At 42.7% G+C, this 24,746-nt stretch overlaps 1 protein-coding gene across 3 annotated transcripts; it reads right to left on the bottom strand.

The window, feature by feature from the left end:
* Nucleotides 1-7,101: 7,101 nt before the first annotated feature.
* NFIL3 (nuclear factor, interleukin 3 regulated) lies at nucleotides 7,102-21,485 on the bottom strand. 3 transcript variants are annotated; one of them, XM_021530398.2, is made up of 2 exons: nucleotides 21,379-21,485; nucleotides 7,102-11,084 (listed from the first exon to the last, which is right to left on the bottom strand). In XM_021530398.2, the coding sequence occupies exon 2, from the start codon at nucleotides 10,893-10,895 to the stop codon at nucleotides 9,522-9,524; it is 1,374 nt and encodes a 457-aa protein (XP_021386073.1). In that variant the 5' UTR covers nucleotides 10,896-11,084; nucleotides 21,379-21,485; the 3' UTR covers nucleotides 7,102-9,521. The 3 variants fall into 3 exon arrangements, with proteins under 3 accessions (XP_021386073.1, XP_021386074.1, XP_021386075.1); XM_021530399.3 differs by lacking the exon at nucleotides 21,379-21,485 and adding an exon at nucleotides 19,651-19,673; XM_021530400.3 differs by lacking the exon at nucleotides 21,379-21,485 and adding an exon at nucleotides 19,423-19,560.
* Nucleotides 21,486-24,746: the final 3,261 nt, after the last annotated feature.

Genomic DNA, 24,746 nt, shown 5'->3' with positions numbered 1-24,746 from the left:
TATGTTTCCTACTGTCAATGCTTTCTCTTCCAGGACTTCAGCCAGCATCCATTCACAAGCTTGTGACTGTTGCTCTGTGTTATGTGACAGTGGCTCTGGGTTATGGCCACTCAGGATTTGAAGACCTGGGCAATTCACTTCAGTGATTCTTACGGCAATTTTGTTTTTATTCCTTATCTCCTAGAGAGTTTGAAACTCTCTAGTTGCAGTAGATGCTACCATCTCTCACCCTTCCATGAATCTGTTCCCATCCTTTTCACGTGGGATGTCCCCATCTTTAGAAACACTGGGTTGTGCTGCAAGATGTCCCAACACCTTGTCTGCTCCATGTTGAACTGGCCCTGGCTTCACAGAGCATCCTCATTTTAAAGGATGGAGCCCCTTTTATTTGTCAATCTGACTCCAGGACCCCAAAGAGGGTGGAGTGCCTGGATGAGGTCTGACACATGTTGAGCAGAGGAATCACCCTAGCTCCTTCCAGCTAGAGAACAAAGATAGGAGAATACATGCCAGAGCAAGCCAAGTGCTGTCTGTGACACATCATGGGAGAAAGAAGGACAGACCAAAGGGGTGGCCAGCAGTGTGGAGTGTGTGGAGAGCCTGTGGGACTTTGTCCTGCAGCCTCCCAGGGAGGCACAAGTTGTTGGTGAGTGAGCCCTCATGCTTCATTTGCCTGGAGACGTCTGTCATGGCCAGGCAAACTGGCAGGGCTTTGGGGGAGGTACAGCCAAGGCCTCAGTGACAGTCTTATAACATCAATGTGAGTATAAGATGTCAAGATGGGGAGTGGAGCTGGCATTGGTGTAGAGGTAGCCCCAGATGCATGTACTGAGACAGTGTACTATGGATGTTGATGACACATTGTGATATCACCTACAGATGGATTGTGACCCATCATCCCTTGCTGCTTACAGCTGAGCACCAAGTTTCACCCAGCCACCTCGTTCCCAGACACATCTGAAGGGCAGGATGTCATCCAGAGGGACCTAGACAAGCTCATGAAGTGGGCCCATGGGAATCTCATGAGGTTTAACAAGACCAAATGCAAGGTGCTCCACCTGGTCAGAGTAACCTCTGGTATCAGCACAGGCTGGGGATAAGCAGATGGAGAGCAGCCCTGTGAGGATTTGGGGGTGCTGTGGGTGGGAGGCTGGACATGACCCAGCCGTGGGCACCCCCAGCCCAGAAAGCCAAACGTGTCCTGGGCTGCATCCAGAGCAGCGTGGGCAGCAGGGGAGGGAGGGGATTCTGCCCCTCTGCTCTGCTCTGGTGAGAGCCCACCTGGAACCCTGCATCAGCCCTGGGGTTCCAACATATGAATGACATTGGAGCGAGTCTAGAAGAGGCCACCAGGATGATTAGAGGGATGGAGCTCTTCACCTATGAGGAAAGGCTGAGGGAATTGTGATTGATTAGCCTTTATAAGAGATGGCTTTGGAGTGACTACCACAGTCTTTCAGTACCTGAAGGGAACCTACACGAAAGATGAGGCAAGACTATTTACAAGGGCATGTAGCAACGGGACAAAAAGGAATGGGTTCAAATTGAAAGAGAGTAGGTTTAGATTAGATATTAGGAAGGAATTATTTACTCTTAGGGTGGTGAGGCACTGGAACAGGTTGCCTAGGAAGTTGTGAATGCTGTGGATCTTCTCCCTGGAGTTGCTCAAGACCAGGCTGGATGGGGCTCTGGGTAACCTGTTCTAGTCAAAGGTGCCTAAACTGTGGCAAGAGGCTTGGAACCAGACAATCATGAAGGTCCCTGTCCAACCCAAATCATTCTATCAATTTTTGACTCCTTGGGAAGGTTTGGAATGCTCAGTGAGATCTTTGATGTTGTCATTGTGCAAGGACAGTTCTTTGTTGCAGCTGTGTTCAATCCTTTTCCCCCTCCCTGCCAGCTTCAGGCATCTGGAACACCCAGGAGGTGCACTTGCAGCAGAAGAGGTGAGCTGGGGGGAGAAACCTACTGGGGAGCTGAGATGGTTTCCCTCCTAAGGGACCAGGGCATTTCTACCTCTCTTTCTTGGTCCAGGCAATGGCCATAGTGCTTCTTCCCCTTCTAGAGTAAAATTTGTTGATGCAAGGCTAGTGAAAGGGAGCAAGTCATAACCCCAGCTCCCCTCAGGCCACTGCAGAGAAGAGCATGCCCACAGAGATGGACAGCTGCTGTCCCATCTGCCTGGAAAGCTTCAAGAAGATCAGCTACATATTTCCGTGCCTGCACCAGTTCTGTTACACCTGCATCCTGCAGTGGGCAGAGAACACACCTAAGTGCCCCCTCTGCAAGAGGAGGATTCTATCCATCCTGCACTCGATGGAGACAGAAAATGACTACATGGAGCATGTAATTGCACTATCTGAGACACCATCCATCATTGTCTACCAAGTGAGAGGAGACCCAAGACACTTTGACCTCCATTTCTCTGGAGCATCCCAAACACGGGCTGCAGAAGGAGTGCCCAGGCATCCTGTGGGAGGTCTCCAGCCTGGGGAATGGGTGGTACTTTTCCGGGACTACCCATGCCCCCTAGATACCCTGGTGATCTGGGTCCGACCAAGGCTGAGGCAGATCTTCAGGAACAACTGGATGGAGGCAGACCTAGTGGAGGACACTGTCCTGGACATCCTGACCAGCCATGGAATCAATGAAGACCAGCTGGTCCAGATGCTGGGGATCTCCCTCCAAAACCATGTGGCGACATTTGTACAACAGCTTATCCGTGCAGCCATGCGACAGTGCAGCAGGCCAGCCTGTCATCTGCTCACCCTCCAGCCCTATCTTCCTGCCCAGGTCCAAGCCCTTCTGACAGCCCTGCAAGATGCACCATGGATGAGGTGCCCAACACCACCCCCTCTGCCATGGATGGGGATTTCAGAAGCTACCCCATACCCATTACCATCGCTGTTGGAGCAAGAAGAGCCTCAGGAGGAGCCAGAGGAGTCTGTTCCCGGGTCCTCCACTTCCAGACAGGGCACTGACCCCTCTCCTGAGGGGCCATGGTGACCTCTGAAGAGGCAGGCAAGGGACCCTGGGGCCTCTTCAGCCACCCCTGCATCTGGGACTTTGGAGGATGCCTCAGGAGTTAGCCAAATGGGTCTGGGCCACCAACCCTCCAGGGCTCACAGCCCCTCATATCCAGCTATCCAAATAAAATGAATGCATGGAAACTCAAAAAAAGTCCCAACATTACAAACAGGACTGTGGCATTTCTGTCCTTGTTATTCTCCCATCAAACAAGTAATGGCCAGCTCCAGGCCCATTCCTGTAGCCAGCCCAAGGGCAGATATTTCCAGCAGAGGGTTCTCCAGGTCCAGATTGTGCCCCACAGCCCATCACCCCCGGCCACTCATGAGCTCTTCAGCGCCAGCCTCTGCCCTCACATCTGGTTCTCTGCTCTCCTACCAGCCTGTGCTAGCCAGTGCAGCCTCACTACGGCCACGACCAATTTCCTCCCTGGCTGGAGTCACCACTTGGTGCTGCTCTCTGTGTCACCCCAGAGTCATACCCTGCCAAGGCAGGAGTCCCCAGAAGTTCATGAAGGAGAAGTGTCAAGTCCAGCCCCTGGGAAGGGACAATGTCAGACTGGCACATGCATCAGGCTGCACAATTGGTGAGCAGCCAGGACAAGGCAACCACACTGCCCTTAAGCACAGATTTTCCTCCCACAGATCCAGCCTCAGTGCTGGTATTTCTGCTCTGTTTAGAGAGGCCCTATCTGTGCCAGATGGATACCTGTCCCTGTGACAGATACCAAGCAGCTGAAAGATCTGTGTTTGTCTAGTTTGGAGAGAAATAGGCTGAGGGGTAACTTCACTGATCTCTACAGCTTCTTGAGGAGGGAAGGTGGAGAGGAGTTTGCTGATCTGTTCTCCCTGGGATCCAGTGACAGGACTTGTGGCAATAGTACAAAGCTGCATAAGGAGAGGTTCAGACTGAACCTAAGAAAACATTTCTTTACTGAGTGTGGTCAGACACTGAAAGAAGCTTCCTGTCTGCCAGTGCCTTAAAAGAAGGCATTTGGACAATGCCCTACATGATGGGCTTTAACTTCTAGTCAGCCCTGAAGTGGTGAGGAAGTGGATTATCATTGATCATCATGTAGGTCCCTGACAACTGGAAATATCCCATTCTGATACCTGTCAATATAATCAAATAAATGGTGTTTGCCCTCTTCCTGTTTGTTTTCAGTGACATATTATTTCATGAAAAAGCTAAAAATTTATTTAAGTAATCTCATTACAGAAAATGAGAAAATGTAAACAGTTCCTTCCAGTCCCATGCAGTACTGATAGTTCATACATGTTGTCTGTTATTGTCATTTGTCCAACATAGTTTTTCTTACATAAATATTTATGTTTTCTTGTTCACATTTTTAACCATGAGGCTTTTACAGAACATATGTCACCAAGTCTTTTATTGAACACATATATTATATATTGATGTGTATAGTGTCAAGAACACAGATAAAGGAAAACAGTGTTCTGCTACAATGGCCCTCATTGCATTTTATCATCTTTTCAGCTCTTAGGTGTGATACATTACGCTTTGATATTTTCTGATTTTTACACAAACATCAATGTCTCAGCTTTCAGGGTTTCATAGCAGAACTGTCTTGGAAATGAATGCATTATGTTCTCAGTATATTTATATACCAAATTTAAGAGAATTTTTGGAGGTCCAGATTGTTAGAAACTTGTGTAGCATCATGCCTCAGAATGTAGACATAATGGGTACGGACACTGGCACATACAGATAACAGGGTAGCTTAATTGGTATATATGTGTAAATTATTAAGTGAGATGCCCATCAGAATAACATGAAAAGGTCTAACAGCTGGCTAATGTTTTGAGTTGTGCTTTGATTTGTTGGGGGAGTGAGGGATAGTGGAGGAAATATTGACCTTGTTATCTGAATGTTGGTAGTATTAGACGGCCATTTAGCTTCCTCAGAACGCTTGGACTGATGCAGGCTTTTTCAGATAAGGTCTCTTTCAGATGCACTAGAAGCATGGAGGATGTTTGCCTGCAGGAGACAAACCCACATCAAATCATGGCAAAGTCCCATGCCCTGCATTCTTCCCAGGCACTTCTGTTTGTAATCCTGTGGAGCTCCATAGTGTGGAATTACTATTACTCTAGCGTCAGCATGGTGATCAGTGCATGGGTAATAGCTGGTCAAGTCATAAAAAGCATAGAAGCATTCCTACTATTTTTTGGAGTCCTGAAGCCATATGTCTTCTGACACTTTCTCTTCCAAGCAAATAAACACTATGCCTCTACTCTGACCTTTTGCACCTAATTCACCAAGACCTTCTAGAGCTCTCATTGAATAAATAATAGTTGAGTATCTGGCTACCTTCTGTTTCACAGTGAGGAAGTTCTCTACAGTTCCAGTGATATGTATGAAGTGGCATATATCACTGTTTTGTCATGAGAGGTAGCCTTAGAGACAGAACAATCGGTAGGAGTTTGTGCCAGGAGGGAACTGTGAAGTGCCTATCCTGGTGATGTTACTTCTCTTGAGTGAGTCCCTTATAGTACACAGAAAAAGTCTACTTCATCAAGGAAAGTAGAATTTAAAACTGAGTTAAAAGCCCTAGGATTCTGCCTGGTATTTTTAACTTTTGATTTGGCACTGAAATGGAACAATATGTTACTCATTCTTATGCAAGAAATACCAAAAATTCTTTTGTTGCATTCTTGTAGTTACCAATCTTGCATTGTGCAATAAGCTATAAAAGTATTTTTCAAACAATATGGTAATAATAAAGGCCAAATTAATTGGATTCTCAGAGTTTCTTAATAAATTCACTGTATATTCATATTCATGTACTAGCAAGTAGAAAATATTTTTTAGTGGTTGTTTTAACTAAACTTCAGGAATGTGTTTATTGCACAATTTTGCATTTAAGTTGTACCAATGTGGTTTTGGTTTCATAAACTACTCAAACAGACATTAGGGAGAACACAAGAGAAGAATAATCAGGAGTAGTCAGTTACCTGTCTCCTATTCATGATCAAGAGCATATTGAGCTGTACAGAATATTAATAAAATTTAAATGTATCCCATGTAATACATAAGTTTTACTGAAGACAAAAATCTGTGAGTATTCAGAAAATTATAAAATTTGGGCTCAGTATATGTATGGGCATATCCACAATTCACCTCTCTATTAAAATATTGGCATTGATAGAACATGGGGCTATATTACTGTGTTTATACACAATTAAGTTAGGCAAATTTAATGACCGAGCTGTACTCACACTTTGCATTGCTAATTAGCCACTAGTTGATATCACTAGGAAAAAGTTTACCTTGCTAATCAAGTCATTTTTGAGACTTCTCTTACTTTCCATGAAGCCCTTCAAATTAAAAATTAACATGAAAGAGAATTTATACTGGTAAGTCTCAGAATTACCAGTTTCCGTATGTGGCCTTCCTTAACATTTGTAACTGAAGACACTAAAATAAGAAAGATTCCTCTTTTGCCATGTTTCATGTTTTTTTGTCAATTGCTGACAATTTTTGTAAGGTAGACGATGTTATGCCAGTTTATTCACACTTAGATAAAGCCCATTTTGTGCTCAAAACCAACCTTCTGATTTCCCATTGAGAGACTAGATGACCAGCCAGGGATACTTTTTCCATGGATTCTGTTTCCTGCAGTGCAAGGAAGGCAGGTTGGAAGAGCACAACTGTCTGGTCCTACACTTTCATAATTATGTACCAGCTGAAGGCTGGAGCAGGGCAGTCTCACTGCACTCTCTCCCTCCCACCCCCACAGGGTGACATTCCATCTTTCCCATTTCACATCCCGAGGGGAAGCAGGCTGCAGATGGACAAGCAGGGTGAGAGGTCTGCATGAGGAGGCCATCTACACAACAGTTCAGACTCAGGAGCTGTAGCCAATAATGGGGCTTTGGATGTACCACCCACACTCTAGCAGTTTGTACCTTTAATAGCTATGTGAAAGATATTCCAAGTGTTAGATGGAGAAACAGCAACTTCAGCTCGGGAAGATCAGTCATCAACCCAAATTAATGCCCCTGTGTTGGACTATGATGATGAACATAATAGAAAAGCATGTGGTAGGTTAGATCTGGTTTTGAACAAAAGACAAATTATTTATTTCTTTCTTCAAATGAAGCATAACACTAAGGTATAAAGGGAGTATAAATAACATCTGATTGTGCTCCTAAGCTCCATGCTATAACTTTCTTGCAATGACATCCTTCAACAAATTAACTACATCATTACTGTTAAGTATTAATTGCACAAAACAGATACACAAAATATATAATGAGCTAGAAAGAGGACAACATTCTTCCATTATGACAAACAATTCTAACAAGAAATGGAAAAAAACCCAATAGATCTAGGCTTACACTGATGGCAACACTGAGAGTTTTAAGTCCTCTCTTTGAACACATTACATGTGATAAATAATATGCAAAATATTTAAAGAATTTTATTGTTGCTTACAGAAGATACTTAGCAAGCAAGGAGACAGTAGCCATAACTGCCTCATGTCTCATATCCCCATCATTCAATGCAAATTTTTACATTTCATGCAATAATCCTGAGCTTATTTTCAGTAACATTGAAATGTCATCTATGTTAATTACCAAATACATACAGAGCCCAGCTATGGGGTCTATTGTATTATTAAGGCATGAAAAAAGAATAGCAGTTTATCAACTCTGAATGCCACAAATACAGCACAGCAGTTAGAAGGCTCAAAAAAGCTCAGAAAGTACCAGTGATTTCTGTGCGGAGGTCCTCCCAGAACACAACTGAACCATCAGTTCCTGAAAAGGCACAGAATCAAATCCTGTCCTTACTGACATCAGGGAGTTCTGCCATTGCCTTGACTGCTGGACCAAGCTTCAGAGCTATTAGGAGTGACTCAGACTCCTCTTCATATCCCCAAAAAATTGAAACTTCCTCTCACTCAAGTCAAGTATTAATTTAAAAAAACAATACCTACATATTGTTTTGTTAATTAGTATTTTAAGCCTATGGAAAGGTTCAATTCATTATACAGTATGGCAATTAATAAAAAGCCTTTTCAGAAAAAAGCTTATTTGTTAGTCTGATTTATTAGTACGCTAAAAGAAGGGGGAAGTATCATGAAAAGAACCTCTGCCAAGTTTATGCTCTGTTTATGAATTATTTTTAGTTTTAAAATGAAAGATTTTGGTAAGCCAAACCAAGGATATGTGATACAATTCTAGACTCCATGGTTCAATGGCTCTTCTGAAAGACAAAGAGCACCACAGCCTTGTCCAGTCATCAAGTGAAGAACTCGTTATCTGCATAAGTTGTAAGGGGCTAGCAGTGTCTAGATTGTGCAGTTCTTCACACAGTCTCTATTTTACATCTGAGAAGCTCTTGCAAAATGCCCTTTAGCAAGCCAAGGTATTCCAGTTCAGTTAATTAAGCCATTGAAACCAGGGACAAATTGCTGGCAAGACTTACTTCATGCATAATTGCATTATGTCCCATTCTGGGAACTAAAATAGCAGATGATCTTTAACTCTGCAACTGCTATTGCCTAGCCTTTGTGCAAGTATTTACCTAGCTGAGCTCAGAGTTTACAAATCCAGTAGCCTTATAATTCATGTACAGGTGGCCCATGGTCTGCCATGGACAGAATGCTGGTATGCAAGAGGGGTTGACTTTCCATGCCTGCACCCCTTGCAGATGCAAGCCGCCCCTTGGCAGAGATGGTGCTGTCCAATCGTGCCACTGCAAGGCTCTGAAAACTTTGCAGATGCACAAATCTGACTTAACTAATTTCACCTAAAACACCAAGTAATAATATTGAAAAATTGCTTGTCACACTAAAACATCCAGGAAACTCATTACTGTCTCATTTGAGATTGAAGGATCAAAAAAAATGTTGTTATTAGTTACTGGGTTAGAATTTGCAGGGCTTTTGGTTAATTTCTACTAAGAAATAAGTTAAAGAAGGCTAAGGCTATAAATTGGTACTGTTTAATTTATAAATATTCACTTTACCTCTCTTCTAAAAAACATGTTAAGGAAAAAGGTGGCCAGAAGGATCACACATGTTGTAAATTGTAATTTGGTTGTTAGGCTGCAAAAACCAAAAATGTAAGTGAAGTTGAGCACAGTGTAAGAAATAAACCAGTTTTTAATTAACAACTTATTTACAAGTTCATAAAATCAACTGAACTGGAGTAGATGTTCTATGTTTGTCACCAATATTTTATTGTAACTGGTAACTTGCACGCTTTTTAGTAGAACAAAATGAAATTAAAGTCCACTATATACAGCCTTTGTACAGGCTACTTGACTATACTCAAGGCATAGTGATCATAGCACAACCTAGTCTTCATAATAATTTGTGCACAAAAAGACACCAATCAGACATTATGTGAACATTACAGTGAAATGACTTCACAAGTCCAGTGAAAATTCAGCATCATACAAAACATATTGATCTACTGCAAATTACATCCTTTGAAACAATAAGCCTTTTTTTCAGTAGTAAATTAACCAGAGTCTGATGCAGAGATTTGTGTAGTTATAAGTCTTTTAAGTGAAGCAACCTCTGCAGATAAGTTTGCTATGCCCTGCTTCAAATAGAGATTCTCTGACTCAGAGACATTGTAGATATTGTCTTTTATTTCAACAACTCCAGTTTTGCAACCACTCTGAATTTTAACATTGAGTTCCTTCTGATGCCAGAGTTCTGGTTTAAGTGACCAGTCTTGGATATTAGTCACTTGAACCGAGAAAGGAGTGTGAGAAGAATGCACCAAGTTTTGCGCACCATGTTTTTCAAGTTCAAAATGTCTTTTTGAGGACATGTCAATGGGTGATGACAACTTCTGCGTTGCATCATAGTCATTATCCATTGCTTCCACTTTAACTTGCATGGCTTTGGCTTTGATTCGAAGCTTGTGAGGCAAAGCTGAAGAATTCACTTCTGGAACTTTCACTGTTGCATGAACATTTTTATGTTCAACTGGGGAATGAATTGGACCCTTAGGAACCTGCTGTTCATCTTCTCCATCAGATGACTTTCCAACTACACCATCATCAGTTTCTGACGTTCTCGGGGAATTACTGGAGGACCTATTAACTTGCAAGAGAGGAGGAGAATGTGAGTATACATTAAAGGTAGCTCCCATGTAGTTTGGATATATGGACGCTTTGTATGAACCTCTGTCATCTCTTGGCTCTCTCTCTAATTCCATGGGCTCCTGCTTTATAATCTGGAACTTATTTTCAGGACTTCTGCAGTTGCTTTGTATACGAGTTGGTTGGGTATGCTCTACAGTTGATGTTTCAGATACATCAGACATAGAGCTTTGAGGAGAATGTTTAATGACAGAAATACAACTGCTACCAACTATAGATGGTTCATGTTCATCTACAAATGAGTTAATATTTGATTTGGAACTCTGATAATCTTGAAAATACACAGTTGTTGAGCTACTGAGTTTCTGTATCTCTTGGGCATAGGCCGCAGAACTAATTAAACCAAACTTTAACTTCAATGAAAGCAGCTCTGCCTTCAAAGTGGCATTCTCTTCTCCCAGTGCAATTAGTTTGTTCTCTAAGACAAGGTCATTCAGTCGTCGTTTTTCACGAGATCTTTTGGCAGCTTCATTATTTTTCCTCCTTTTCTCCCAATACATAGCATCCTTCTTTTCATCTGGAATGAATTCTCGCTTTCTCCGGCAAGCTGAAGATTTGCTCTTTCCACTACTTGCTTCAGTAAGTAGTATATCTTCATTTGTAGACAATTCTTCAGATACTTCTGCTAAGGTTGACTTAAGTACCATGATTTTGTCCACATTGCTACTTGTGTCAACAGGTCCGTGCTCCTTTTTAAGGGTCTGCATTTTTCTCAGCTGCATCAGAAACAATTTGTAGATCTACAAGAAGCAACAGAGCAAGCTATCTTCCCAGTACTTCTCACTCCACAACTTGAAAAACACAGTAATTTTAAATCCACACACATTCTTCCTTTTCTTTCATAATCTCAGAGAGAAGTGTCTGTCTAGAACCAGTTTTCTTCGCAGATTCAATGGGAATCTTCTAAAAACCTGAAACAAATAGAGAATTTTATTACTAATTAGGAATTGCTTGATCAAAACACACAAAAGTAGCTATTGACAAATATTTTAGATAAGAATTTGGATGATTAAACCTGCTGTGATATGAAAAGAGCTCAACACCGAAACTATTGGTATTCTAAATTTCATAACACCTAGAGGTAGCAGATTTGCTTCCAAAACAAATATTATACGATCCAAGGAGGAATCAATTAAAAAACATTTGAGTTTTGACCTTACAGTAATGCTGTCACTGAACCTTCCATGGCACCACTGGTTAAACTAAAACTTTTCAATACTTTAAACTGCAGGACACAGCATATTGATGAGCAGCACTATAAAGTATCCTGTTCCACATTAAAGCATCTCTTCTGAAAACAGCTGTGGTGTATGACAGAAATGCAATACATTTGGGTCCTTCAAGGATTAAAAATAACATAAGCTGATTTAGAGAAGGAGTGCTTTCTATTGTCTTAAAATACCACCATTATCCATTATCCAGTGCTTATCTATTAAGCATTTAATTGCTGCATTTGAATCCTGTAAAAAAAATATATATCTATATGTAAGTGTTTGCATCCATCATATTAATTCTAACTAGCAAGTTCACACACATAATTTGGGCAAGTACCTAACTAAGAAGTATTGACAAAAGATGATGTAGTTTTCTAGTATCTTACAAAGAAAACATTAAAATTAGTATTGAAAAATACATTAGAGAAATGACATTTAATTAAAAATTTGCATTTGACAAAGTCGTATTATGTCAAAGTAAAGTTTAATACTGTTGAGGCATGTGCACTTCCAGGAAACAGCATTTGCATTGAAATAAAAGTTTAGACCCAGAAGTCTTACCATTAACAAATAAAAACTAGCCTAACCTTTAGCTTCAGACATTTTAATCATTAAATTTGAACTTAAAGAGTTTATATTGGCCTTTGTTTTATTCAGCACCTTTTAATGCAAAAATATTAAGATCACTTGGTCTTGATCTTATGCACAGCTTCTCAGTATATCATTTTCTACAGTAAATCATGTTCCTGTTGAAAAGAATGTAGTATGCCAAGTGCTTTTATAGAATTGACTATCGAGTCAGCAATCATTCTTGCCTGTACGACCAGAAGGAAAAAATGAGCAGCTTCAGATTAATGTCTCTATTTACTGGGAATGTTTTTACAATGACAAATGAAACTAATTTTAACATTATCAGTCAAGAAAGTTATAAAAGAATTAATGAATTGTATTCTGTCAATTTCTCTTGTCTTTTCCAGAAGGCAAAGTGGAATGAGTGATGTAGTAACAATTAAGCAGGGTCATAAAGACTAAGGTTTCAAGCTGGATTCTGTTCCATCAAACCATGCCAATTCTTCTGTCATGAAAAAATTAACACATTTAATAGAACAACTAAGTAGAATTTCCTAAAATACATGGTTAATAACTGACATGTAACTATTTGTCTTTGATAATACAAACTAATGAAAAATAGTTAAGACACCAACCTCACCAAAGACAACATCTAATATTTTAGTGCAAAAGCAGCGTCACAAATTGTCATGTTTGAAAAGAAGAAATGTACCTCTAATACAGAAACAGTTACATAGTTAGACCCTGATGCAAAATTCCAAGTGGAGTCAAAAGGGAGATTTCTGTCAAGACTGAAGGAGCTGGATCAGCAAACCAGGAACCATACAGCAACGCAATCTGTTTACAATCTGTTTCTCCAAATTTTCAGTAGTTTGATTTGCTGAAGTAGGTGCATAGACATTTTGCCCATTTCACTGATTCAGGGAATTAATTATTTAATTCATATGCATACCATTTTAAACCTAGTGTAACTCAACACTTAAAAAAACTGTTGCTGAAACATTAAAGCAACAACAAAAAAAAAGAGAAGACAAGGCCACTTGATCTTTTGTCATATTTATAGAGTATTCAGTCTCTGTAGCACCATTTTACAATAACAGAATACTGGGATCTCATTTTATAATCTGGTAGAACTGGGAGTACACAGTTACTGATCGTAATTGTCTTGATCCACTACAATTACTGTATTCACCTGTACCAGTAGCAGACACCTTCCATGGCACACAGCAGGAAACCGTATCATGTACTCAATATGAAATCATCATTTGCCCCTTAGAATGTACCTCAGCCAACTCTCACATGAGCAAAATGTGCTCAAAACAACTTTTGTGCAATTTCATGTCCTTAGTTCACAGCTCCTACTGAATTTAACAATACCAGAGGGCTACACTCAAATCAAAATATTTGTTCTCCAAGAAAACACACCGATATGCATACGTCATCATTGTTACCATATATATAGATGCACCATATAGCCTAGAACATCTACACTTACTCAAAGTGGTAACAAACAAGGAAGTACTTACAGAATCATTGGATATTTTAGAAGAACAAAACCATACCTACACAAATTAAATACTTTTTCCGCTATAATATTCCCATCTTTTATTTCCACATGCTATAAAAGCAATGTTTAGTCTTGAACAAGAATGTAGCAGGATAAGAATCTGGACCATGTCTATCAGTATGGTCTCCAGCTCAAGTCTAGTCCAATTCAGTGTTTGTCCAACACTATGGTCTAGGAAAAATACTAACAATGATAATAATAATTAGCAAAAAAGTTTCTGTATTGTGGCTTTTTTCCTAAATGAATGTTGACTAATGACATAGTTCATCAATATGACCATATTGATAGATAAAAACTGAACTGCATGTTCAAATATCCTCCCTCAAGCCCAAGACTGGCACTGAGCTGAATTTAGTCCTACCAGCTGCAGAGTTTGTGTCCCTTGTTCCATGGGACATCTGCAGACTGGACACTGGAATGGCCCAATCTGCCCATGGTAGCACTGTTAATTCCTGTATTGGCCAGTTTCCCTCCTGTACACATTGTTCCTGGCATAAACAGACAGACTGTAAGTAGTATGCAATCCACAGTAAATATTAAGCATGTATCAAAATGACTGTGTTGTTGCATGCAATATTCAACTTTGCTCTCTGCCAGAGTCCATCAGTAAAGCTGTCAAGACAGACATGTAACCCACTGACACAGTCATACGGGTTTGCTATTTATTCAGTTACACCTAATGCCATTACTTTTGCGAATGAACAAAACAACAGAAGACCTTCAGCTCTTTCTGTATTTCTTGAGTGCTTTTATTATGGTAACTGGAACTGAGGCTTTACAAACAGGAGTCAAAACCCTTGTTTAGTAATACTTCTTCATGTGGATCAGCCCAATGCTGAGTCTGTAAACAAATTAAATTCCATCTGATGATAATGGCAACATGCCTTCAATGGAACCAGCCATTTCACTTCACTTCACTTGCATTTTATAATTCCATTGGAAAACATGAGTATTTAAACATAAATTAATGAACTGTAATGATTCCTCTGATTACATTTCAAATACCAATATTTTCCCTTATGATTAATTTTTCAATTGCTTTATCACTCCCTCATAAAGTGTTATAAAACCAACATTTGGTTGGTTGATGTTAATGGCACTGAGTGCCAATTCTACAATGTAATAACACTCGACCCTATTAACTTAATTACAAAGCCAGATTTGCTCCCCCAGCAATTTTGCCATTGATTTCAACAGAAGCAGAATACAATCCCAGATCCAAGTATTAATGAGACTGTTGTATAAGACTCATGCTATTGAAGCAAAACATTATGCATGCAGAAATCACAAAAAATTAATTTATCCATGGGACTTCAAAAGATACTGAAGTGACAACATGGCCCATTCAAGATCTGATCCTGGGGATTTACGTATTCACACTATAATAACTGAAAGGTCTCAAAGTTTGGAGGACAAGGCCACAGGTTTGCTCTCTTCTGTGTAATTTAATTGCATAAATAATTTCTGCTTTAGAGAATGTATGGGAGCCTCCTCATGTACCTAATCTTCTGCATAGAGTAACTGAATGCTTTCATTTATATTTAGCAAAATAATTCATGCTATTTCCAAGCATAATTTTTCAAACATATCCTAGGATAAAATGACTGTTTAATTCTACAGCTCTAGCGTTTTGATAGTGATTCTATCGCACTAAATGAAATCCCATTTCTAGCATTGAATGCTCAAACAATTCAGTTTTGTATCATTGTGTCTACAAGAGGAATATATATCAGCCCTTAAAAATGGAAGAAAATAACAGTTGTGTGTAGCTTCTTTTGTTCTAGGAAAAAACATGTCTCTATTATCACCACCACTACTATATGGCACACTCTCAAAAAACAATTGCACTCATCTTGATGCCTCTGCTTATTTTTAGTTGATGTTGTCCATGTTTTGCATAGGTATCTTTAATTATATTACTGCCACCATTCTGCCCCAGTTTATCAATTTTGAAAATCTGGCTACATACCAGATGAGCTGCTATAGAAATTGTTTATAGATTAAAAAGCTACCAGTTTGCATTCCAGTTTTTGGAAAACTGAAAGATATATTTTGCACTTTATCTCCAAAGTATCCCAAAACCAGATGCTACCTATCTCAATACTTTTATATGGTACAGAAAAAACATTCTCATTACACACATGGGACTGAGTTTAAGCTCAGGTGGTGCATGCACAGCCTCCCTAAACACTGCTGAAAAATTTTAGAGATACTCTACCTCTACTGCTTTCCACAGACAAAAAATTTGCCATGAGACTCTACACCTATCATAATTCAGGAATCCAGAGTATCTCCAATCTCCACTGAAGTCCTTCAACAAACTTCTTCTTGCCTTTTACCTACAACAGTTTGTGAGTTAATGTTCCTGTTGAAGAAAAGCTTTAATGCTGGATACGCTGAACCAGTGACATCCCTGGGACAGATTTGTGGGTCAGAGGGTCTAGACAATGTAGAACAAATGAAGTTAAAACTTTCTGATAAAACCTAGGTGACTGCATTTTATGCTGTGATGGACAGGTTACCTGCAGTCACAAAGGGGAAGAGCATTTACAATATGAATATTGCCACCACTTTCTGCCGTTACGTAGTAATGTGCACAAGGACCACGAATGTGTTACAACAGCGTGAAGCAATGCACAAGTATTGATCCTGTATGCAGTTTCCTTTTCCTACATCATGAACATCTTAAGTGCTTAGTGTTTCAGGACCAATGTGTAATTAGGTCAGTGGAACACTGATGATGATAACTTTGTACAAGCTGACCCACTTTTGCTAAAATGTTGATCATATTATTGAAGGAAAAAAATGGAATATGTCCACAAAATATATTCCATCGGGCTCATCAGATATCATTTATTATGACACTGTTCAATCAAATGTAAGGAAAGAATAAGTAAGATTATAATGGAACTTGAAATACTATTGCAAATTCATATTACCCAACTCTATGTTGCACCCAGAAAGCTGATGTCATATGTAATTTTTTAAGAAAGGCTATCTTTGTTGGAAAAATTACTTAAGTTACAGTTTTATCTTAAGAACTACAAATTAACTCATTAAAGTACAGCCTGTTTACCAAAGGTAAATTACAGAAATAAAATTTCTATTTGGAGGGCACAAAACATATGTTAAGGGTAGCAGTTGTTCAGAAAAGGTCAGTGAATCTTAGTAAGTGCAATTTGCCCCACATTTTCTTTCATTTCCTTGTGAAGACAGTATGATTCTGCCAGATCTGTTCATGTTTCCCAAAACAAGCTATTTATTGATCTAGTTCAAATGGTAAAAAACAAGATCTAAGAATATTTCTGATAGCACCAGGAAAAAATGTAAAACTGAGAAGGAAATAAATATATCTTGGGTAAATATTTAATTCCATATATATCGTATACACATGTAAACATGCAATTTAATAATACCATATCACTTTCCAGTATTTTAATAAAGCCTCAATAGAAACAACTGTTACTGAAGTTACAGTACTATCTATGACAGTATGTTTCCCATTTCAATAGCTACTTGACAGCACGAAGAACTAGACTGTGAAAAGCTATAACTTAATAGCAACCATGTTCTGGAAATACAATCTCAGGTTTCCCTTAGTTACAAACCATTAAAAATAAGTCCACAAAATCAAATATTAATTATTCTGACAACAAATAGCTTTCTATTATTGAACTGTGTTCTTAAAATGCCAACCATGGACCAGACCTTCAGCTGACCTAAATTTATATGGCTCTACTTAAAGGCAGCAGAATTATGTCAATTAATCCCAGCTGATGCTCTAAACATGCATCTTGTTATATAACAACTGAAGTAAATATACAGAATAAACGCTGGCTGTAAATTGTTATCTACCACTCACAGCAGACAGAGCAGAGAAACAGCAATCTTTAGAGCTCCAATTCTCTGAGATGGTCCAGACCACTGCCCATGCTGAGCATAATTTTCTTTGTTGGGTTGCATTCCACTTGCAAAGAGAAGTCTTGCAGCACTGACATCTTTATTGTCAGCTGTTGTGCAGACACCTCCGTAGCAAAAACTGGTTAATTATTCAAATACTGCAGGACAGCCTGAAAATTACACCAAGGTGGAGCAACTCAAGAAAGGGGGAAAAGCCATGTCTTAAATAAGGCATTTTTCATAATTGAATTTTGTGACAGATATTAAATATATATTCTATCTCATAGTATGCTATTTTGGACATGGACCAATTCAACAAGTGAATTAGGAAAAAACACAGGGTATCTAAGGTGGCTAGATTTATTTCAGATCTACCTTATAATACAATTTTTTAATAACATTGTGTAAACAAGGGAATAGTTGGTCTTGACTAAAAATGTGGTAGAAACAATCTTGTTTTTAACAGTCATGCTTATCATCAGTATTAGACAGTTAAATTATCATGTAGCTACTAAAAAAATATTTTCAAATACTGTAAGGCAATGCTTTAATACTGTAAAATACTAAAACGGAAATCAATTGTCATTTTCTTTTAGATTGGACTGCAGGAATTGGCCATCTATTTGCATTTTTTTTCTATTACATAGCCTAAGCACATTTATATCTCATAACTGGCTGTAATGATCATGGCAAGGTCACCTAGAAGAGTCAATTAAGCCGATGAGTCAGATACATTGCTTAACAGTGTGTAATAAGACTCAAACAGAGGATTTTATTGTTCATATTATTGCATCACAGTGATGTTATAACAGCAGTGAGATTGCCGTCTGGAAAAAAACTATTGCATAAGTGTAGTTTGCATAACTATTTGTTAAAATAAGTCAATTTAAAATGAGTTAAAGGTTTATTTTATTTAAGAGTTTTATTTCAAGATAAAGGATTGGAAAAAAGCAGCATTGTGCTGATATCTTTCTCAGACTCTCTTTTGACTCTACTGCAATAGAAAGAATGTATGTTCTATAAATTTCATCCAAAGCAAGGCAAATACTGTTCCCTCTTAAGATGAGATAAGCTGTTTGGAGGTCATGTAAGTTCATACTGCCCATGGGAAGATTCTTAGCTTCTTGACACCTTCACATCTGTTTCATAAATACAAAAGCTAACAAACAAAAAAAATCCCCCCCAGACCTCATAACAAAACGCAAAACAACCCCCACCAAAACAGCAGAAACTTGTAGTTTTGGATGCAAATTCAGGAAGCTGGATATTTTGAAAGCTAGTCAAGAGTCCTTTGGAGCACAAGATAAAAATATAAAGTAAATGAAAGTGGAGGCAGAATATTCTAACGCTTATTAGCATTTTAACAGTCAAAGACATCTGTAATGTGAGACATGTGTAATGTAACAATAACTGTTAGTGCCAATGTTATTAACGATCCTTATTCAGCAGTCCTTGAACTTGTTGGCTTAAATCAGGCTTTTGGGCCAAAACACCAAATCCTTATTCATTCGAGTTTCTCATCAAAGTCAAGATTTTGACTGAATAAGGACCATAAAAGCAATGGACATAGCAATATTTCAAACGAGGCTCTGGATTTAATTAATTACTGAGGAGGGCAAAGATAACTCAAAGTAGGTTACATACACACTGGAGCAAACATAACGAAACTAAGTGCAATCATTCAAGTTACAAGGACAACAAAAAAAAACAGGGTTGCTTTTAACAAAACTGTAACTCCAAAAAAGCCTCACTGTCAAAGCTGTACTTGGCCCCAGCAATCAAGCAGCAAAAAAAGTTTATGCAGTTACCAAGAATATTACGTTTTTAAAATACTTTGCTACTACTTGCTATAGCAGGTACAATGAACATAAAGCCTGTGGCTGGGGTACTCGGTTGGGAGGTTTTTGGTCAGAAGCACAGAGATGTTGGTTTCACGTATTGGAGAACCGTTTTAGTAATTAAAAATTGAAAAAAAAAATTAAAATAAATTAAAAGCACCTCATCTTGAAAGGCAAGTCAGAAACTTTCAAGCTATGCTCCTATCGAGGACACAGCACAAGCCGGCCCCAGAGTACAAAACACACAGCCACTGCGACGCCGAACCGACTTGGGAAAAACATTACAGAATTAGGCAATGATGATTTTTTTTTTTCCTCCCCCCGCCTTTATGATGTTGTTGTCGCTCGTTACGTAAGAAACGAAAGAAAACGCTCATCCCGTGCCTACCAGCGAGGGCCTTTGTCTGGCGATCCCTGCCTGCAGGCGACGCTGGGACTGGGGGGGCGATGGGCAGCGGGGTGGGGACGCTCCGCGGGGCGCGGTGCGGGGCCGAGCCGCGGGATCGGCGCCGCCACAAAGGCGGCCCGGCTCGGCCCCGCGGCCCCCTACGTGACCGGCGGCGCACGGCCCCGGCCCGCCCGGCCCCGCGCTGCCAGCCCGCCGCCCCCCCGCCGCCGCCGCCGCCCCAGCCCAGAACAAAGGGCTGAGGGGAGCGCACGCCCGCCGCCCTCGCCCGCCGCCGCGCCCCGCCGCCCGGGGGAAAGGGAGGCAGCGGCGACCCCCGCGAGCCCCGCGAGGAGAAGCGGGCGCGGAGGGCTCCGCGCAGCCAGCTCCGCTCCCCCGCCCATCGCGTCTGTCACACTGACCTACTCCCCCGGAGCCCGCGCCGCTGCCCCGCGGGGCCGGCCGCACCTGGCCCCCCGCCCGCCGGGCACGGCCGGGACGGCTCTTCCTCTCCCCCTCCAGCGCGGCTGAGATCGCCCGTAAACGCCTTTCTTCCTTTAAATCAAGCCATCCCCGTTTGGTTTGTTTTGGTCTGATGCTTTGTTTTTTAAAAATTATTCTTCATTTCTTATCCCCCCCCCACCCACTGAAAGCCCGTACCGGAGAGATGCCACGGCGTCTGGGCGAAACGCCTTCCCTAAAAAAAAATAAATACGGCCTGATCTAAAAAGCCTCTGAAGGCGTAGAGTTAAAAATCCGAGCAAATGCCTCGAACGTCTTACACACGCACGGCTCTGGAGAAAAGACCAGAAATAGCACATGAAGCCACAATTGCTAAAACGCGAAGGGGCTAAATATAGACCCAACACAAATCTCGTTTTAAGGCACCCGGCACGCAGCCCGCGAGCGCGCCTCGCCTCCCCACTTACCCAGTTGTCTACTTCCCTTAATAAACACACTTTAACAAAACCTGTTACAGTTACGGGTTTAGGGGGCTCTTTTTTTTTTTTTTCGGGGCGAGATTGTCCTAGTTTCTTTGTAGGCAGATTATAAAATCGCATAATTAGCTCCCTTTTCCCAGCCCCGCCGCCAGCATATTTTGTGGTTACATAATGCAACATTTCCAGGAACTATTATGCGATCGGTCCCGCAGCGCCTAAAAAACAGCGACAAAAAGTGACGGAAAAGGCTGGCTGAGACAAGCGCAGCCCCGGCGCCGGGCCGCTGCCACTGATCCCGACTGCCCGCGGGCAACATGCCCCTGCGCCGCCCGAGAGAGGACTGGGTCTGGCCGGCGGGCTCCGGCAGCAGCTCCCGGTGGTTCTGCGGCTGGCGCTGCCCGGGACCCAGCCCTCCGCCCCGCACGGCGCCCGCCGCGGCAGCTCCGCTCCCCGCCGGCACATTATGCAACGCGGAGAGCCGCTCCGCCGGCGCTGCCCGGGGCTCGCCCGAAGACACGCGGGGCGCAGCGCGGCACGCCAGGAACGAGCACGCCCCGACAGCCAGAGCCGCCGGCCGGCATCTCCCGGGCTGCCTCCCGCGCCACCACCCCTCCGCCGAGCCGCCCGCCGCCGCGCGGAGCGGCGCCGCCGCCGGACCCTTCCCGCCCGGCGGCGGCCGGAGCTGGCCGGGCTCCCCTTAAGCACGAGCCGATCCCCGCCCGCAGCCAGAGCGAAGCTCCGGGCGGGCGCCACAACTTTGTACGCGCGCCTGCCTTCCTTCCTTCCTTACCTGCAGCGCGCCGCGGAGCGCCGAGCATTCCTCGCCCCGCGCCGGTCCCCGCGCTATGAGGGGGGCGGCGGTGCGGAGCGGGCGCGGTGCGGCGCCGCGCCGTGCGGACGGCGGCGGAGCGGCGGGCGGGAGCGCGCGGCGGCGGCGCGGAGGGATGTGTGTTAGTAGGTCAGGGCTGCGCGGCGCGGCGCTCATAGCCCGCATGCCGGCCGCGCCGCGCCGTGACTGGCGGCCGCGGCCGGCCAATCGGCGCCCGGCGCCGCCGGGAGGCGGCCAATGGGAGCGGGCGGGGGCGGGGCGGGGCGGGGCGCGGGGCGGCGCGCCGTACAGTAGGTCTGTGTGCTGCGATTGCATAACCGCCGGCGGGGGCGGCGCGGGGGGCGCCCGCGCTTACGTAACCGGCGCGGCGGAGCGCGCTGGGGGGCGCTCGCCCCGCGCAGCCTCCGCCCGCCGGGCGCGGCGCCTCCGCTCCGCCGCCGCCCCGGCCCGCACCGCCACCCCGGTCCGCACCGCTTCCCCGGCCCGCACCGCTTCCCCGGCCCGCACCGCCACCCCGGCCCCGCACCGCTTCCCCGGCCCGCACCGCCTCCCCGGCCCCGCACCGCCACCCCGGCCCCGCACCGCCACCCCGGCTCCCGCCGCGGGGCCGCGGTGCGCGGCGTTACGGGGGTGTGTCTGCGCGGCGTGTGGGAACCGCGCCCTCGCACCCGCCGGCTCCGCGCCGTCGGGCGAGGCGCGCTCCCCAGGCGCGCTCCCGCCGCCTCGCCGCGTTCCGCCGGCGGATCGCGCCGCGGCTGCTGTCGCTGGCGGAGAGCGGCGGGGAGAGACGTAAAAGGCGGAGAGGAACGGCAAGGGGAGAGCAGCCCGCTGGCGGCCTTGCCGGGGCTCGTCCGCTGCCCTTGGCGGCCGTCAGGGCTGGAGGATTTCGGTGGCGTCGCTTCATCTCCGCAGCGGGGACGCACTCTGGGGGAGCCGAGTCCCGCCGACCCTCCCGGGGCCATCCCCGCCGGCAGCCCCGTCCCCGCACTCCCCCAGTGATGCTGCGGAGAGCCTGGTGCTGGCTTGCCCCCTGTTTAACCTCCGTGTTAGAAAGTGACACATGGTCTGCGAGAAATCCAGCTGTCAACCCAGAATGGGTTGGGATGCATGCGTTTGATTAGGAGCGAGATATGTACCTTCCTCTTTTTTATCCTCGCAGAAGGTTTGTATCTCCATCTCTTTTTTTTTTTTTTTTTTTTTTTTTTTTTCCTTTCAGAAGTAAAATTTACGGAGACAACAAAAAAAATTCTTTATTAAATCCTAATTACGGAATGTAAATGATTCATTATTTCATTCTGTTAAACATTTACTGAAACAGTATAGTCCTCTCCAACATTATTCTGGTACATTACTCTGTCATCCTGTATTTATATGTCAACAGAGATAGCCCTCTGGAGTAAAGCAAACCTAACAGAAAGCAAATTCAGAGTATTGTTTTTGTTTACCTCAGCCCTTAGTGTTTTATCACATGAACCCAAAATATCCCTCCACAATAGTCTAAATGCCTTGAATCCATTTCTTTATATCTCCCTGGATTATTTAATATGAAAGGTCTAATAACCTTTACTCACACTGGTTTATCCCTCTTCCTTTCCTATTTCTAATATCTAGCCTATGCAGCCTTGTTAAAGGTAACAGACTATGGAGTGTGTGACAATCCCCTGTGACAGACATGGGGATTCAAAAGCAGCCGAGTGCGAGAGATCAACCACTGCCTCCTCCTGGAGGCTGCACAATCAGGGTTTATTTTCCCCGTGCTTCCACTTGCCAGTGGATAACAGATATGCAGAGACAGTTGGCATGCTACTGGAAATGTCAGACATGAGATCCAGCAATAAGCTTGAAGACCTGCTTGCTCATAAATATTGGTGTCTTACTTAAGGTCTTTGGCATAGTGAAGAACCTACGTGAAGAATCTTGTGCAGCACACATTATGTCCCATATGTATCATTCCAGTCCAGTGCACTGAGTTTTCAGGACTGTCAAAAGCCAAAGTAAATCCTGAAACTTCAGGCAGTTTTTAAAATTAAATGGTACACATTGTTTTCACCATGATAAATGGTTTCTTGTTAATCCTGGGCATACACTTTTAACAACTTTAACTCTCACATCTATAAGAAGAAAAAACAAAAAACAGTTCAAATTTGCCTTCATGACTCAAGTTCCAGAAATTCTAGAATTCTAGAAAGAAGTCTCCAAGGCGAGTAATATCCTTCCTATGTGGGTGGAGAGTCTTGGAAATAATATTCCAGATGGAGTTTGGTCACCTATTTGCTTATGTGTTTGTCACTAATTATAATCAGCCATAAAAACAAACCTGATCTTTCTCCCAGATTAGGAAGAAAGATATTTTCTATATTTTACATTACTTCTATTTGGTAGAGGTCAGGAAAATAAAAAAAAAAACCCTTTTACAGCAAAATCTGGTCTTACTCTCCAAATCTTCCAGTAGGCACTTGACAGATTCAGGGAAAAGGTGGGATGCAGGGCTGAGTGCTTTTGTGGTTAAAGGAACATATTCACCATTTTTCCACCTCTTCTGAGATACAGGAATAAATAGCATGGATGAAAGACATAGCTTTGTGTATTCTGCACAAAGGGAATATAAGGCTTTTGGGAAAACTGCAAAAAAGAATCGTTCTATGATTATCCACCTCTGCTGATTTTCCTATTGGAGGGATGAAGTAGGTCATGAAGATCTTCAGCTAAATTCTCAGCTGACTCTAGCATGATATGATTTATACTTGCTTTTGGACAGCACACTATTAACTTCAACTCCTTTAGATTCATTGGTATTTATTGCTACATGACTTAAATTTTCTAAACACTACCTCTGATTTTGACTTAATGAGAATTTCTAAGGCTACACTGAGTCATAGTACTACATGCAAGTCTAGAAAGGCATTTGAGAAGCAATTAACAAAAATGTAACAGAAGAGCCTGTCATCTCAAACATTGGTTAACACCTTGGCATTCAGTTGTGTCCATGCATCTTGGGCTTTCCATAATATCAGCTTTGAATATGACCCAACTTGAAATTTAGAATTGGATGAAAATAAAAGTTCCAATGTACCCAAAGAAAAAAGGCCTTCATTCCTCACTTTTATTATAGTCCACATACAGTACAATGTAGAAAGTGAAATAAATATGGACCAAAATAAGAATAAAATATTTCTTAAGATTATGCTCTACTAAACACAGTTTAATGATTTATTTATATGTATATGCACATACACACATACTCTCTGAAATTAACTGAAGAGATGGTGACTTCTGCTATTATCCTTGGTTCTCTTGCATTGCTTTCTTTATATCTGTAGAAGGTTTAC

The sequence above is a fragment of the Lonchura striata genome, chromosome Z (assembly GCF_046129695.1).
Source record: "Lonchura striata isolate bLonStr1 chromosome Z, bLonStr1.mat, whole genome shotgun sequence".
Taxonomy (NCBI): domain Eukaryota; kingdom Metazoa; phylum Chordata; class Aves; order Passeriformes; family Estrildidae; genus Lonchura; species Lonchura striata.
Note: the sequence above shows the minus strand (reverse complement) of the source record. Positions and strands in the feature narration are given on the sequence as shown.